The sequence below is a fragment of the Onychostoma macrolepis genome, chromosome 14 (assembly GCF_012432095.1).
Source record: "Onychostoma macrolepis isolate SWU-2019 chromosome 14, ASM1243209v1, whole genome shotgun sequence".
In the NCBI taxonomy this organism is placed as follows: domain Eukaryota; kingdom Metazoa; phylum Chordata; class Actinopteri; order Cypriniformes; family Cyprinidae; genus Onychostoma; species Onychostoma macrolepis.
In genome coordinates, this window is record NC_081168.1 from 30,968,326 (window position 1) to 30,987,175 (window position 18,850).

At 38.6% G+C, this 18,850-nt stretch overlaps 1 protein-coding gene across 1 annotated transcript; it reads right to left on the minus strand.

Annotated features, from left to right (window-relative positions):
* Positions 1–1,776: 1,776 nt before the first annotated feature.
* kctd12b (potassium channel tetramerisation domain containing 12b) lies at positions 1,777–5,738 on the minus strand. Its single transcript, XM_058797069.1, has one exon. It carries the CDS (start codon positions 5,418–5,420, stop codon positions 4,584–4,586), a length of 837 nt encoding a protein of 278 aa, XP_058653052.1. The 5' UTR covers positions 5,421–5,738; the 3' UTR covers positions 1,777–4,583.
* Between the last annotated feature and the right edge of the window lie 13,112 nt (positions 5,739–18,850).

Sequence of the window (18,850 nt, forward strand, 5' to 3'; positions counted from 1 at the left end):
AGCCCATCCTATATGGATTCTGCTCCCGGTCTGGTGAAGGTTTTGTTGCAACCAACATTGGTTACTTACCAAAGGTTGCTTTCACTTTATTTGACTCTCTGGTTTTAGTGTTTCTCCTTCGCCCTTTGAGTCGCAGAAGACTGAAAGACTGCATTGGCTTTTTCCTGTGAAGGTGTTATGAATTTATATTGAATGCACAAACCAGTGGCATGAATATGATCAGCTGCTTGCTTACTTTGATGGCCACCACAGGGGTGTTGCTGCTAGGAAACAAAAGATGTTGCATTGGTTGAAGGATGCGATTTCTCTTGTTTATGAGGCATGTATGTTAATTTTGCTTCTTGGCATTCAGGGTCACACTCCTAGAAGCATTATCTAAGGGTTCTTCTTTGGAGGAAATTTGTATGATTTTATAATCTGGACATGGACTTGACTGCTGGTTCCCGGGGTTCATCTGCCTGAACACGTGTCAGTTCATATTCCTTTATAAGCCTGTATATGTGTTCACAAGCAGATAAAACTGTGGTATAGTGTTCCCATAGCATCAGCAGATGTAGTGAACGGTTATGTATGTAACCCTGGTTCCCATAGGATGAAACAAGACACTTTATAGCTCTGCCATAGTACCACCATATGTCTCGTTCTCAGTGAATTTGGGTTACGTATGTAACTGAGACATTTCACAGTCTTGTGTTTGTTTCACCTAAAATGGTTTAAAATGCTATTTTCTGTTGCTTTTTTTAATGGTTCAGTTGCTCAGTCTGAACCTGAGTTCAAATCCACCCACATCCTTCTGCCCCCACAGGTCTTCTTTCATTGTATGTTATTCGGTTGTTAACTGTGGTATTTTTGCATTATCGTTATGATTATGTAGCTGCAACTATTTACTACTGTATCACAGGAGGCAAAGACACCAAGTTCACTGCATTATTGAAGTATTTGTCGAATACTTTGCACGGATCAATGGATGCAAGAGATCCAAAGAATGTGAGGTACTCTGAAAGCAATTTATTTATAGACAAGCAACAGGAGGAATGCACCATACTATGATTATATTATACAGTTTTATATAATATAACTGGGAACATGCAAAGATTGCAAAATGCAAAGTATACATCATCAAGTTAGGACTGATTTCAGCTGTGAACCATACCAAACTGTACTCCACAATTTCTTCGTTCCTAGTGGACAAACTCTTTCACACCAACCCTACTAACTGAGCTCTGACAGTGCCATGAACTGAAAACAAGAGACAATTTTGACTTGCAGTAACAGAGAAGGGAATGTACAGGAATATTAATGCAATTTCTATCATAATATGGAGCCAAAGGTTTGTAATAGCATCACACAAGAATCCTCCAATCATCAGCTACAAACAGATAAAGATTCTGTTGCACTGAAAAATAACATTATTGGATTCTTATTTGACACCATTAGGGTCCCTGCGGACTGTCGTTTCCGATTCATGACAGACATTGTAATAGCAACCTTTACATTCCTTGAGGATTATCAGACTAGTAAATTAGATCATTTTGAATTTTGATGACAAGTGTTCATAATGAATTCTTACCGTTTGAGACATGGTCTCTTCTGAAATGTTCAGATCTTTTACTCTGAAGCAAACCCAGAAAAGCAGGACATTATCACATTTAAAACAGAAACGATAGAACAGCACAGGTTATCGGTTCAGGGGCTAAAGAGGTTCTGCCTCTCTTTCTCACCGTCAGCAGATAAGTTTCAAGTCCTTCTCCCTCACTGCCTCTTTTAATTAGTAAAGGTGATCAATCGAGGCATCATCACCCCCTCCACACATCAAGAGCTGTGGGCCTGGGATCGAAGATATTAATGATTTCAGTAAATCAAATGGAAAAATACAAGAATCGCTCACTGAAAAATCCTATTATGATTGGGGTATATATCCCCCGTAGTGCCTATTATGATTATGGCTTTGGAGTTACAGGCAGGCAGAATGGCTGCAGTGCTGCTTAATAGCTGTGTCTGGACCCTATAAATAACATCAGCACACAATGCAACAATTATCCCGCTGGCCAGACTGAAGGATCGACTGTTTACGGTCACAAATCACTTCACCATTTAGCGGTTGCACAGAGCTTAAATGTTTGTTAAAACCCACCTGCTGTGATATGCATCTACAAACACTCAAATAAGTTGGCATTTCTAACCCATTTGACTTCTGTAGTGTAACACATTTACAAGTTAAACAGGAAAAGTTGGTGCTCTGAATCTTGTTTTTTTTTTTTAGGACATCTGATACATTGCCTGTGACGTTACTTGTGCTTATTGTTTTTAAATGATTTACATTTAATACCAGGATCTATAAATCCATGCAGCAGTGCTTTAGATGGTTGACTGCGTTTAGGTGACGATGTTGGTCTGCGTCCACCTGTCTGTTTTATTTTCTCTCATCGCATATCAGCTAACAAGAGATGTTAATGTTTCAGACAGCTGAATAATTTCAGCTCTTGTGTCCGCGATCTCAGTTTGTCTGTTTGAATCATCGTTATATTTACTGAGCTGAAAAGTTATTTAAATATGTTTTTACCCAGTTCCTCACTGGAGTACAATGTGAGTGCTCAGTGTGCCAGCGCAATCTTAATTAGATAGATTAGACACAGCAACACAAAGGCTGGTTGGGTAATCTGCTTTGACTGAGCTGGTTATAGGTTTGTCCTGGTTTTCATTCTGGCCTTGCCTATGTTCACGCTTTGAAGTCTCCGCGGAGGGAACGCCAGAGCAAAATGAAAGAGAGAAATTGGGAAGCAGCGTGATAACAGAGGATTCAGTGGAGAAGAGACTTTGGGGGAGAGTAAGATTTAATAATCTGATGTAATGCTTCCATTTTCTCTTTAACTCTCACTGAGCAATGTAGATCTACCCAGAAAAAAAAATGCTACCAGAATGTATAAGACAGAATACACATTAAAAAATGAAAAAATCTATTTGAGTGAATCTCATGCTGTTTCTGACTTTTTTAATTTTTATTTATTTTTTAACCTTAATCTTTTATGCTTGTAAAAATTGTCTTCGATATAGAAATTTCTCTGGTGAATGAAGCACTGAAACTGAGATATGAAAGACTAGCTCGTCTTAATAGAGCATTAACTGTTGCTTTAATTTAAGATTGACTTTGATTTAACAGGAAATGTGTTTGCATATCATTTTGGCCTGTTTTTGGTAATGTGCAAATACATTAAATGCATACATTTGTTTTATATTTATGACAATATACTCATTGAATAATTATGTTTTTATTCATGCTTTCATAAAGACACTTTGAGGCGAGCACTTTGCTTTAAACAATGCCCGAACATAACCTTTAAAACGCTATCAGGAAATTAAGATTAAGGGATTAAGTTCATTTCTGATTGACATAAAATAAATTACTGTTTGATATGTATTATCCCAAATGACATCTCATAACTAAATTCCACTGTGAGATTTTGTGCCTGTGTTTCAGTTAATGGCAATTCTGGCCTGAGGTTACAATGGAAATACCTGAAATTTAAAGCTCTAAAAGTCACCGTCTAACTCTGTGTGCATTTAATGAAGAAGAAAATATCTAGTATCATCTGCATGGTTTAAATATAGATGGTGGTTCATAACAGGCTATGGCTTAAATAGGCCTAAGCAAACATTAATTACTGAATGCACTTGAATAATTCATTTAAATATACGTATCTTTAAATTTAAATAAGATTAATTAAAATATGAAGCATTTAACTCAATAAACAAAAATAATATTAGCACATGTGAGAATTTAAAAGAACTTACACAAATGGCAGGCATGTGAAATATCAGATTAATAATAATAACAAGATTCAGTATAGCTATCGTTCAACTGATCTGGCAACTCAAGTGGACCTAAAAATAAATCTGTGTTCTGAGCGCAATGTTTCGATATCATATCATATCTAGCCTTACACGAGTAAAACACAGAAAGCTTAATAACACAGCCAATACAGCTCACCACACTCTCAGGTGGCATTATACCATTCTGTGCAATTAATAAATCCAAAACCTGCTATAACGCTGTTCATTAATGCTAGTTAAAAATAGTTTGACACATTAATATATTCAATGTAAAACAGCTTGTCCAATTGAAATAGCTTCATCTTTTCGCATCTATCCATAAAGATGGCTTTATAACCTAGTGGATTCCCTCTCCTTTGGCCCCATTGAAGGGTTAGATACATTGATAATAACCCAAATTACATAGTCTATTACATCTCTATTTCGCATCACGAACAACTCAAAAGCTTTATAATTTGTCTGACAATTTGAGTGACACACGAGAGAAGCCCTTTCAAAAGGCTCAAGCCTAGTTTAGCAGTTCTTCTCCAACTTTTAGCTGGACAAAACACATCAACAACAGCTGAGAAAGGGGAAGGCAGTCTCTCGTGAGGGGAAGATCAACATGGCTCGTTCGGAGGGAAGAAAGGTTACTGGAGCGCGGCGGGGAAGAGGCATTAAGGGCTCTGATGTGGGGAAGTCTGATGGATGGTGATCTAGAAGCTTCTACATCTATTGCAGGTGATCTGTGGTCTGGGAGGCAGGGTTTAGGATCACTCACGGTAGAATACGTATTCGGTGTAGCTGGCCCAGATTTTGTCGTCAGTCTGCTCGTGAGCGAAGGCGCAAGTCCCAGTGGAGTTGCAAGCCACCATGTGGAAGCCGGCATCGGCTAACCGGTCAAAAGCCTGCTCCAAGAAAGTAAACTTTAGGTAATAGCGCGCCGTGTAGCGCTCAGGCGGGCGATCGGGGTCGCGGCTCTCGTTCAACGTTTCCCCGAAAACCTCCTTAGCGAGAGAAGTCTTCCCACACACCATAATCCGAGCCACGCGCCGGAACTTGGCGTCTGTTTGGCTGTCGCGGCCGAGAGTGTAGGAGCCCCGGTAGCCGATGGTGATGAACCCGGAGCACTTTCCGTCGCCCGAAGCCAAGCTGGAGCATGCAACGGCCCCGAGGCTCCGGGCGACGTCGGCCCCGGGCGAGGGCTCCTCGGGGTCGCTCTGGCAGCCCTCGTCCCCTAAAGAGTTCTGCTTGCTGAGCTTTGGTGCCAGCAGCTTAACGAGCTCGGGGAGGTTGAAGAACTCAGCCTCCCGCTGCAGCCGTCCTCGCTCCGGGAAATGGTCCGGAAGGACGAGCTGCTGGTCTCGCATGTAATCCAGAATATACCGGAACAGGAACCCGTCTCGGTCCACGAAAAAACGACCCTTGGTGTCGCGCGCCAAGCTCTCGGTGCTCTTCTGGCTGAACATCTCCCACAGGAGCGAGTCCGGCACACTTGTTAAAGTCGAGTAGCGGGTGATATACACCTGACCCCCGACGTTTAGCTCAATGATTTCCGGAAAGGCCAGTTCCTCGACAGGAAGGCTAATAGCATTGTCAGGTAAAGCCATGTTTCAGAATACTTGGTCAAAGCTTAAAAAAAGTCAACTTAGGAACTGAAATTTGCACTGGAGTTTAAAATATCAATATTGTAATGTCAGAAATATCCTGGTGAACTCACAATACGGCTCCAGTTCACAGTGGTAAAACACAATTTACGCATAATAATCCTTCAGTAATGAGTTTTCAAAATATTAATTAGCACACGTGGCTCAGAAAAGCTCACCAACGTCAAACGCTGGTGTTTTCAGATGATGTCCCTTTCATTTGTCCATAATCGAAGGTCCCAAACATATAGACACCGTCCAATTCACACGAACCTACCATAAGTCAAGCACTGGACCAAATGCCATCTAAAGAGCCGTCTGTGAGTGAATCAGCTGCTGGCGCGAACGCGTTTGGGAAGATGTGCACCGGAGACGCAGATGTGGATGATAAAGCGTCATGATCGCTGCTGCTCCACTCGCTGTTTCTGTCGCCGCGCGCTCTGCAGCCGGACCGTGATATTCCCGCGAGCCGGCCACGCCCCTGCGCGGCGACGTCACCCGCGCTAGCCCCGCCCCCGCAGCATCCGCACACACACATGTTTTTGGAACTCTATAATTGCGAATATTGACTGGAGAAGAGCTTGCTTACTTCCTTTTAAATATTGTATTGATAATAGAATGAAAGAAATACACTTCAAAATTCGACATACCATTTACCAGATACTGACTCACTTATTTTTTGACTGTAAAGTGCAAACAAGTTTTGGATTGATTTGGCAGAAATATGAATTATTGCTTTACTTTAAAGGATGTTATCTTGTATTATGAAAACATAGGCAATAAGGAGCTAATAAAATTATTTTATTAGCAAAATTTCACATACATAAACAAAAATGTCTTAATTCATCTCCTGTGTTAAATTTGTTTTGTTCTGACTTTTATATTTCTTCAATAAGACTGTTAAAAAACAAAAAGTCTGTGAAATGTTTAAAATACACTCTTATCCCCCGGTACTTTGTAATATCCTTATTTGTTAAAATTGAATGTGAGCTATGCCTTTTTATTTATTTATCTTATTCTTTTCTCTCTCTCTTATTTGTTTATATTTTGTATTGTTATTATTTGTATGTTCCTTTTTTCTGCAATAAAAAAAAAAAAAATCATCCGCACATACTTCATGAAACGTGTATACTTGTAATTTCTTATACTTTATCGTCTCTCAAACAAATCAGTGCAGAGAACAATACATTTTGAGGCATTTCATAAAACTTTGTTTACTGATTAATGAAGAATGAAGGCTAATTACTTATGTTGATTTCCATGTATTTATTTTTATATTAACTTACATTAATAAAATAATATATACGTTTTATTGTTAATCACATTATTTATCTACTATTAGCATAATTATTGTTGTTACTAACAGTATTATTCAGTTGATTGCATATTTTTGGTGTCTTTTTCTGTTCACATTACTTTAATTTGTTAATCATACTTTTTCAATCATGAGTTTCTTAAACAACATTCAGATTGTTATGTTTAGAAAGTATCCTACCAATAAAAAAACACACTACGAAATAGATTTGAAACAACATATTAAAATAGAATGTAACACTGACATCTAGTGGATAAAAAAAAGCTCTGCTCAGATGTTTCAGAATCACACACACACATCTCTCTCTCTCTCTCAATTCAATTCAATATGTGCTTTATTGGCATGACAATTGTTACAATGTATCGCCAAAGCGTAGTGTTTACATTGAATCTAGAACAGATATATATGCAACAAAAACATGCATGTAGATACATTTAAAAAGTAGAACAAATCAACATTTTAGAATTCCATGAACAATTTAAAATTCAATGTTGTGCGTGTGTGTGTGTGTGTGTGTGTGAGTGTGTGTGTGTGTGTGTGTGTGTGTGTGTGTGTGTGTTTGTTTGTGGACACATCACTGATTTGTTGACTCCTCCCTCTTTTGTGACCGGTATCAATGTATCTTGCTGCTAGTAGGATACAATCTTGTTTTTCCCCTAATAAATACTGAAGTTGTGTTTTCTTGTTTAACATTTTGAATATTTCAAATTTGGGATAAAATGTCTTTCTAATGTGTTGATAGTCAGTGCAGCTGGTGAGGAAGTGTTGTCTGTGGGAACAGTGTGGGCAGATGCGGCTCTCTTTGGGCAGCCAGTGCTATCGATATCTGCCCGTCTCTATAGTCAGAGTATGGTATCTCTCTCTCTCACACACACACACACACACACACACACACACACACACACACTCTCTCTCTCTCTCACACACACACACACACACACACACACACTCTCTCACACACACACACACACACACACACACTCTCTCTCTCTCTCTCTCTCACACACACACACACACACACTCTCTCTCTCACACACACACACACACACACACACACTCTCTCTCTCTCACACACACACACACACACACACACACAATTCAATTCAATTCAAATTAGCTTTATTGGCATGACTGTGTAGCATCACAATGTTGCCAAAGCAATACATATATTATACAGATAAATAAAATCATGAGGAAACACATATGTCCATATACATGTAGGTAAAAAAAAAAAAGAATAATTAAAAATAAATAAATGATTAAATGAATACAGAGAGCAGTTATAAATGGAAAGGGGGATCAGCCTTTGTCCCTCATTTGATGGCAGGAGGACACATACTGCGCTGCCAGGTGGATACACTTTTCCTTTTCTCCCAGAATATAACAGAGTTTGTCTAAGTTGCTTTTATGGTTAAATTCAGGTGAAACTAGAGCTATTTGTTTGAAATAGGCATCTCTCTTATTTGTTTATATTTTGTATTGTTATTATTTGTATGTTCCTTTTTCTGCAATAAAAAAAAAAATCATCCGCACATACTTCATGAAACGTGTATACTTGTAATTTCTTATACTTTATCGTCTCTCAAACAAATCAGTGCAGAGAACAATACATTTTGAGGCATTTCATAAAACTTTGTTTACTGATTAATGAAGAATGAAGGCTAATTACTTATGTTGATTTCCATGTATTTATTTTTATATTAACTTACATTAATAAAATAATATATACGTTTTATTGTTAATCACATTATTTATCTACTATTAGCATAATTATTGTTGTTACTAACAGTATTATTCAGTTGATTGCATGTTTTTGGTGTCTTTTTCTGTTCACATTACTTTAATTTGTTAATCATACTTTTTCAATCATGAGTTTCTTAAACAACATTCAGATTGTTATGTTTAGAAAGTATCCTACCAATAAAAAAACACACTACGAAATAGATTTGAAACAACATATTAAAATAGAATGTAACACTGACATCTAGTGGATAAAAAAAAGCTCTGCTCAGATGTTTCAGAATCACACACACACATCTCTCTCTCTCTCAATTCAATTCAATATGTGCTTTATTGGCATGACAATTGTTACAATGTATCGCCAAAGCGTAGTGTTTACATTGAATCTAGAACAGATATATATGCAACAAAAACATGCATGTAGATACATTTAAAAAGTAGAACAAATCAACATTTTAGAATTCCATGAACAATTTAAAATTCAATGTTGTGCGTGTGTGTGTGTGTGTGTGTGTGTGTGTGAGTGTGTGTGTGTGTGTGTGTGTGTGTGTGTGTGTGTGTGTTTGTTTGTGGACACATCACTGATTTGTTGACTCCTCCCTCTTTTTGTGACCGGTATCAATGTATCTTGCTGCTAGTAGGATACAATCTTGTTTTTCCCCTAATAAATACTGAAGTTGTGTTTTCTTGTTTAACATTTTGAATATTTCAAATTTGGGATAAAATGTCTTTCTAATGTGTTGATAGTCAGTGCAGCTGGTGAGGAAGTGTTGTCTGTGGGAACAGTGTGGGCAGATGCGGCTCTCTTTGGGCAGCCAGTGCTATCGATATCTGCCCGTCTCTATAGTCAGAGTATGGTATCTCTCTCTCTCTCACACACACACACACACACACACACACACACACACACACTCTCTCTCTCTCTCTCACACACACACACACACACACACACACTCTCTCACACACACACACACACACACACACTCTCTCTCTCTCTCTCTCTCACACACACACACACACACACACTCTCTCTCTCTCACACACACACACACACACACACACACACTCTCTCTCTCTCTCTCACACACACACACACACACACACAATTCAATTCAATTCAAATTAGCTTTATTGGCATGACTGTGTAGCATCACAATGTTGCCAAAGCAATACATATATTATACAGATAAATAAAATCATGAGGAAACACATATGTCCATATACATGTAGGTAAAAAAAAAAAAGAATAATTAAAAAATAAATAAATGATTAAATGAATACAGAGAGCAGTTATAAATGGAAAGGGGGATCAGCCTTTGTCCCTCATTTGATGGCAGGAGGACACATACTGCGCTGCCAGGTGGATACACTTTTCCTTTTCTCCCAGAATATAACAGAGTTTGTCTAAGTTGCTTTTATGGTTAAATTCAGGTGAAACTAGAGCTATTTGTTTGAAATAGGCATCTCTGATGTGTTTATATTTGCTGCACTCCGTGAGGAAGTGCAGCTCGTCCTCTACGAGTCCCTCAGTGCAGTGAGAACACAGTCTCTCTCACACACACACACACACACACACACACACACTCTCAGTGCAGTGAGAACACAGTCGCAGCTCTCTGGCTCTCCAGCTCTGCTTGTGTCGGCCCGTCTCCACACACACACACACACACACACACGTCTCCACACACACACACAGACTGTGGTCACTCAGACGATACTTCGTCAGCAGCTTTCTCTGACCATAGTCTTTAATACTGCTCAGGTATGGCGCTAATTTATAATCAGATTTTATTCTGTGGAAGTAAGTTAATTTCTTTACTTGAGTTACTTTTTGCTGCCAATCATGAATGTATTCTTCCTGGGTTATTTTTTCTGTTTCTTTAATTTTTGAATTCTTTAACTGAATTGTGGAATTGAGTTGATGTTTTTCCACTAAATAGTGAAAGGGGTCAGTCTCTGGGTGTTTCTGCCGATAAGTGAAAGCACTGTGGTGGCAGCTATCTGTCGGCGTCTGAAAGATGGATCCAGAACCGCTGCTCTCTTCTGGATCTCAGAGAGCAGAGGAATCTGCCCAGTTCTGCCCTGCAGCCGAGATTCGGGCGTTTCTGTGAATTCCCAGGATGCTTTTGCAGAATTCAAGGTGGAAAATTTCAACAGGGTTTTTGTCCCATGATTCGTAGTTTAATTTAAATTTGGGGCCCCAGATTTCACAGCCATAGAGGAGAATGGGTTTGATGATGCTATCGAAGATTTTCAGCCACAGTTTAATGGGTGGGTTGAATCTGAACAGGGTCGTCTTATACTGTAAAAGCCCTGCGTGCCTTATCCGTCAGATCTTTGATTGCAGTATTGAGCTGTCCAGAGGCTGAGATCGTCAGACCCAAATAATTATAACAGGTGACGTGATTAAGAATTGTTCCACCGATTGTGAACTCATATTTTTTGTCAGCAAGACGAGGCTTTTTCTGAAAGATCATGATTTTTGACTTCTCCATGTTTATCGGTAAGGCCCAATCGTTACTGTACTTTTCCAGAATGGAGAGGCTTTGGTGCAGCCCCTCTTCATGAGGAGACAAGAGCAGAAGATCGTCTGCATACAGGAGGCATTTGATTTCTCTGCCCTCGAGGGTCAGACCAGGACCAGAGGACTTATCAAGTGCTGATGCCAGTTCATTAATATAGATATTAAATAGAGTCGGGCTGAGGCTGCAGCCTTGACGGACTCCTTTCGTCTGACTGAAATTATCGGTTCGTTTGTCGTTGATTTTGACACAGCATTTGTTCCCGTTGTATATGTCCTTTATGATGTCATATGTCCTTCCTCCTATTCCACTCTGGATAAGTTTTAGGAAAAGTCCATCGTGCCACACGAATCAAAGGCTTTTGGAAATCAATGAAGCAACCAAATATTTTTCCTTGTTTTGTCTGCGTAACGTATTTTTGTATGAGTGTGTGGAGTGTGTAAATGTGATCTGATGTTCTTTGTTTAGGCATAAATCCAATTTGACAGTTGTTTATAATTTTGTGTTCTTGAATGAACTGAACTAATCTGTCATGAATAATCGAGCAGAATAGTTTTCCGAGGTTACTGCTGACTGTGATGCCTCTATAATTATTTGGGTCGTACTTCTCACCTTGTTTCAATATTGGAGTTATTAGATTTTCTTTCCAGATTTCGGGAAAGTGTCCTGATTTTAGTGCGAGATTGAATAATTTCAGAATAGCATCTTTCAATTTGGAGCTGCTGTGTTTCAGCATCTCGTTAGATATTCCATCCAAGCCACAGGATTTTTTATTTTTTAGGGATTTCATTTGGTCTATTAGTTCATTTAATGCTATGGGTTTGTCTAGATGGTTTAGCTGCTCTTTAATGGTGAATTCTAGGTCGTGTAGTTCAGAGGTCAGATGTTTTGGGTAAGGGTAGGTTCATTTTGTGAAAAGAGTTTTCCGAAATGTTCAGTCCAGATGTTTGGGTCGTGGATGGGAATGTGTTTAGCTTCTCTGGATTTATCTAAATTATTCCATAATTCCCAAAAAGAATTTTGATCGACTGCCTCCTCGATCTTGTTGAGCTTCATCTTCATGTGATCAGCTTTTTCTGTATTAGCAGTGACTTGTATATCTTAAGGGTTTGTTGATATGTGGCTCGTGTTTGTTGGTTTGCAGGGTCTCTGTGTTTTTTATTTGATAATGATCGTAATTCTTTTCTTAGTTTTTGGCATTCTTTATCAAACCAACCAGCTTTAGCGATTTCCTTTTACATCTGTAATGTTTTCTTTTCTCAGGGCTTTTCTGACTACGGTAGAGAAAATTGAAGTTAATTGTTCTGTTGCTAAATTGATCATTTTCTTCTCTTCACCAAATGAAGTCAGTAGAAATGAGTCCATCATGTTCTCCACGTGAGTGCTGTGGAGCTCGGCTTCGTACTGGGCAGGACTGTCTTTACTCCATATAAATGTGGAGGGGAGGGGGTGCAGTTTGACCTTCTGCTCTGAAGATGGCAGAAGCTTCACTGACGTGTTCAGACTGAGGACTATGTGACTGTGGTCTGATAACGGTAGCTGTGGCATCACTGTGAAATAGTTGATTTTGCTTTGGTCTAGATCCGTAATGGCGTAGTCTACTGTGCTGCTGCCCAGACAGGAGCAGTAGGTGAGTCGACCCAGAGAATCACCCTTTATTCTGCCGTTAACTATGTATAGACCCAGGCTTTTGCAGAGCTGCAGGACCTGTTTTCCGTGTCTGTTTACTGTGTTGTCATAATTCTGTCGTGCTTTAGTAAAACGTTTTTGTTGGTACGTATGTGAACTGTTAATATATTTATCTCCATCTGAACTAATGTAGTCCGCTTCTCTCCCTGTTCTAGCGTTCAGATCCCCCATTAACAGCACTGGGCCTCGAGACTGAAAGTATATGATCTCTGACTGTAGAGTTGAGAAGGTGTCTTCATTATAATAAGGCGACTCACGTGGAGGGATATATGTGGCACATAGGTACAGGTCCTCATCTAAACACAAAATCTCTTTTTAAGTTTTATCCAAATGTGTGTTTTCCTTTTTCACAGGCTGAATATACTGCCACAGATGGTCTTTGAACCAAACTATGATTCCTCCTGAATCTCTTCCGTTTTAACATTAGGCTGTTTGATTGAGGGATACGCAGCTCTCTGTAGTTTGGAGGGTGTAGGATTTGGAGTCTAAACGACTCACGTCTCAAGTAATATAATTATATCTGAACTATATACAATATTAACAAAATCAGAGTTAGTAATTTTCTCCCCAAAAGCTGAAGAGAACATCCCTTGAATATTGTAACATGTGATTTTAAACGATGACATTGAGTATTATTGTAATTACCAGAATAATGTTTGAGTTCATGACACAATCATATAAATATATAGATTAGTCAATTAAAAGATGATATAGAGAATATAGAAATACAGTGAGTGGGTCTATTTTACAAATGTTACATTTAAAAATAAACAAGTAAATAAGCAAAAAAATAAAATAAATAAATAAGTCATTAAGAAATAATGATCATTCTTGACTATAGACCCATCGTGTGCTTAAGTTAATAGATTATCACATATAATTTTCAGCATGTTTTTGATCTGGATGAGGTCAGTGGAGTCTGATGTACCTCGTCGTGCCGGTACAGCGCGTAGCTGCCGGAAGCTGCCCAGCTCTCTCCTCCCGGTCCGGATGTGTCTTCTGAGGGCTGTTCAGGGTCGATGCCTTGATGGTTTTGCAAACAGTCTCATGCCCTCTCGGTGGATGTGGATATGGTCGTAGAGATGCTGATGTGTGATTTGCTGATGGTTGGCTATGTGGACATTCGGTATTGGGGCACAGATGTTAGCTATCTCCACGTTGATGTTGTTGATGATCCTTTGTGGCACGTCTCTGCGAGGTAGAAGACTCGAGATGATGACTTTGGCTCTGGGGTAGATCCTGCTAGCTGTTCTCACCACGCTGGTCAGGGCTTTTGTGACGTCCACCCTTCTGGTGCTGAGGTCGTTTGTTCCGGTGTGAATAATAATGTGTGACGGGGCACCCAATGCACCCTCTTGCAGCAGTCTTAAAGCAGAGTGTGAGGTGGGACACCAGAACTTCTTCACGGATCTCCCCGGAAACAGTCGTCTGGGGTCAAGATGGTGGCCGTTGGAGTCGCAGAGGATGACGATGTTGTCTTTTCTCTCCTGTTCTCTGCCGTTGCTCGTGAATGATGATGATGTTGTAGTCGGTGGATGGATCTGAGTGCTGCTGAGGTTCTGATGGGCACTCTCTCTCTCTCTCTCTCTCTCTCTCTCTCTCTCTCTCTCACACACACACACACACACACACACACACACTCTCTCTCTCTCTCTCTCTCACACACACACACACATACACACACACACTCTCTCTCACACACGCTTGTTTCCTCGTGGGACCAAAAAAAGTGCCCAAAAGTCCAAAATGTATTGGTATTGCTGCACTTGTGGGGACGTTTGTTCCCTATAACACGGGGAATATGGGGCTCTGTATTTGATGGATAAGCTCAGCTGAATGCAGGGCTGCGCTGTGTCTCTCTCTCGAGCTGAATCTCATAAAGCTGCACTGCAGAGGATCAAATTGAGTTTGCAGTCAAGATAAAGGCACAACTCACACAGCAAGCAACACAATGCAAGAAAGCCTCATGAATACACTGCAAACATTCCAGTTTGTTTTGACACACTTGCCGTGTGGACAGCTCATTGTGAGTGGATTGCTGGAGCATTAATTATACGAGTAACACTGATAGTTTTCTGTGCTGCGGACTGCAGTGTGGACTCCAGCAGGTCTGCGTCAGTGTTTATTACCGAGTCAGATTCATCAAGACAGCTGTCTGTCTGTCAGTCACAACCTCAAACAATTCACAGATGACTCAAGCCTTCCATCTGGACTGCTGTGTGAAGACAACAGACAACAAACAACTGCAAAATCCCAATGAGGAAAATGATTCAGTGGTGTGGATGTGTTTCGAGTCACCTTTGTTTCTATAGCGGTTTATATAATAGAGATTGTTTCAAAGCAGCTTCACAGGATTAAACAGGACAGTAACAGAATCAGTAGCTATGTTTGCATCTATTTTTATGCAAATCTTGGAATATAACTTTTAAAAAATGCAGAATGGAAATGCAGAGATGTGCATAAAAACATTTGCCCTCAATTGAGTTGTACATATATATATATATATACTATCCGATAAGAAGACGTGCAAATAAACTATGATGGGAACACACTGTATGTCCTCGATTTGCATCAAAAAAGTCATGTGACTTTGTTATTTTGGTAACACTTTAGAATAATGGTCCGTTGTTAACAAGTAACTATGCAGGAAGTAATAGGTAGTGCTACATTAACACTTAATACTATTAACTCATAGAGAAGCAAGATTAACTAAGCAGTAAGTAATAACAATTTTAGGACTAAGTTAGTTCCTTATTAGACATGTGATAATTATTAAATAAAATATCCTCATTGAGAACTACTTGAGAACTATGACCAATTAACAAAGATAAACAATTAATTACTAATCACAACAGTGACGTCTTAAAAGTGAACAATTGTGTTCTTTGTGGAAACTAATTTATGAATATGATTTCCCCCAAATAAGCTACAGTTTAAAATTGTGACTACTGCTCTTACCAAAGGATGGATGTTCTCTGTTTATTTCAGTCAAAAACAGAGAATAATAATAAAAACGATAATTCACTTAATCATTTTAATAATTAGGAAGTGATGCTGACAAGCTCATGATTGAATTAGTTCACAATTATGAACTCTGTTTTATGTCAGTTCAATATGTATCCCACTCCAGATATCACTAGTGCCTCAGATATAAAACATTAAATAACTTATTAATTTACGTGTGAGTAATTACTGAGGGGTTAAGGTGTTAAGATCACTAGTAGTTTCTTAGTAGCACTTTAGCTTTGAAGTGAAAAATACAGTAACCCTTCACTAATTACTCAAGCGTCAGCTCGTCAGCCTGCAGGAACTACTAGTGATCTGGACCGTCATTTTAAAGTGAGAAACACCTTAACCACTCAGTAATTACTTAGTAATTTATTAATTTATTTAACATATTTAAATCTGACACATAGAGTGAGGCACTAGTGATATTATACCAGACGCTGGAATCTGCAGTTTTGTGCTTAACGCAATATTAATGCAGTCGATGCTTCATTAAGGATGTGAAATGTTTTTGTCAAGAGAACATCATTATTTATATTCAAGAAAAGTCCTCCCAGCCTACTGTCACTATACTGAACGGACACAAACTAGAGCTCATAATTGTGAACTAATTCAATCACTCTAATTATTAACATTTTTAAATGAATTATTTTTTATTATTATTCTCTGTTTTTGACTGAAATAAACAGAGAACATCCATCCTTTGGTAAGAGTAGCAGTCACAATTTTAAAATGTAGCCGACTTATTTGGGGGAAATCATATTCATAAATGTGACACTGGAGCACAAAACCAGTCATAAGGGTCCATTTTTCAAAATTGAGATTTATACAGCTGAATAAATAATCTTTCCATTGATGTATGGTTTGTTAGGATCAGACAATATTTGTCTGAGATGCAACTATTTGAAAATCTGGAATCTGAGGGTGCAAAAAAATCAAAATATTGAGAAAAGCACCTTTAAAGTTGTCCAAATTAATTCTTAGCAATGCATATTACTAATCAAAAATTAAGTTTTGATACATTTACAGTAGGAAATTTACAAAATATCTTCATGGAACATAATCTTTACTTAATATCCTAATGATTTTTGGCATAAAAGAAAAATCTATAATTTTGAGCCATACAGTGTATTGTTGGCTATTGCTACAAATATACCCAGCGACTTAAGACTGCTTCTGTGCTCCAGGGTCACAAACTAGTTTCCACAAAGAACCCAATTGTTCACTTTTAAGACGTTACTGTTGTGATCAGCAATTAATTGGTTATTCTTTATTAGTTGGTCATAGTTCGCAAGTAGTTCTCAATGAGGATATTTTATTTAATAATTATCACATGTCTAATAAGGAACTAACTTAGTCCTAAAATTGTTATTACTTACTGCTTAGTTAATCTTGCTTCTCTATGAGTTAACAGTATTAAGTGTTAATGTAGCACTACCTATTACTTCCTGCATAGTTACTTGTTAACAACGGACCGTTATTCTAAAGTGTTACCGTTATTTTAATAATTTTGAAATGCCTGTCATCAATAATGATTTGGTATAACGATTGTATTCCCAAACATCAGGCATCCGAACACAAGATAACATGACAATGTTTGTTATTGTGTTTCTTCCGGCACAACTCATTTGTTTATGAAGGAAAAAAGAGCCACAGATTTCCTCGTTTGCAGCAAGTTTGTGTCAGTTTCTGATTTTATTCTCTTGAACAGAAAACATAGTTTTATTCATAAATGTTTTATGTATTATTCTAATTTTGCTCATAACTTAAATGAGCAGCTTCAAAAGTGAGGCAAATCCAACCTCTGCTGTAAAGCAGACACCGGTGTCATTATTCAGTTCAGTTTAATAACTCTGAGTCAGTGTTGCAAACTTCATGAATTATGAATGAGTTTGATCCGACTATAAAGCAGACAATAGTTTCTTCATCAGCTCGATTCAGTTCAAGTTTGTTCTCATCTGAAGGTGCAGCGGAGCCAGCCGAAGTCCATCAGTGACAGAAACACCTCGGGCTCAGTGCTCAGGGCCGGTGAGGAATCACTAGAGATGTAGTCTGTCCAGCTGGTTTAAATATGAAGGCAAAGAAGTAGACGACTGGCTTATCAGTGCCTGAAACATGATGAACATCCTTCTGAACAGAGCGCTTTCGCTGTGTTCACAGCTGTCTATAAGGATCTGTGTGGAGGGGTCCTTCATCACTGCTGCGGGATGAGCAACTCTATTGTAGCATTAAGAATGAAGGTTAAGGGTCAGAGTTTAGAGTTCAGCTTCATCCCTCAATCCTCCAAAGCGCTCGTCCTCTGTCGGGTCACGAGCGTTTCGGACGCAGAGAGAAACACATTCACTTCACCTCTGCTGCATGTCTTTGAATTGTTTAACCACTTCCTGTTCTCTGTTGTTTGGGCTGATGTGCAGTGTGTCTATAGCTCTGCTAATAAAGGCTTTTTAAATACTAAAATCTATGCAAGTGCCTGGATGTTGAATTTAGTCTTTTCTTACACTATAAGATCCACCTATAATCATTTATATATATATATATTTAGAAGGCTTGAAAAATGAAGGTAGTCTAAGCATTCTGTGATCACGCAAAGGGTGAAATAAAACAATGTTTAGAAATGCTTTATTATTTCTTGAAAAATAATACACATTTGCAGTTTATGCACTGAAAAAAAAAATGATTCATTGAATTTAAAATGAAATAAAATAAAATTTAGTTTATTACATTTCAACATTTTATTTTGTTTATTTTTTTTAATTGTAGCTAAAATTAATTGTTTCATTTCACTTACCTTAAAAAAATGTAGTAAATTCATTGAATCTTTTTTTTTTCAGCGTGCCTGTTGCACAAAGCTGTTACTGTACATTGCAAAGAAAACAGGAAATGACATCACAGAAGGGACACTTCTAAAAAAGAATGAACCTTTTCATATCACGGCAGGGTTAGTTCTGTGGCCTGTACCGTGAAGCCGGTTTAGCTGGCTAGTCGGGTCTGTTTTAGATTAGTTTGCACTGATGCTGGGTTTAGTTCCACTGCACAGCTACTCTTGTTCTGGGTAAGAGATCTCAAAATCAAACAACTGTGAGCAAACAATAAAGCCACTCCCCCAGTGTCTCTGGTTTCAC

Bases quoted from the DNA above. Each gene is read 5' to 3' on its own strand.
- kctd12b (XM_058797069.1), bottom strand. From the start codon at position 5,420: ATGGCTTTACCTGACAATGCTATTAGCCTTCCTGTCGAGGAACTGGCC.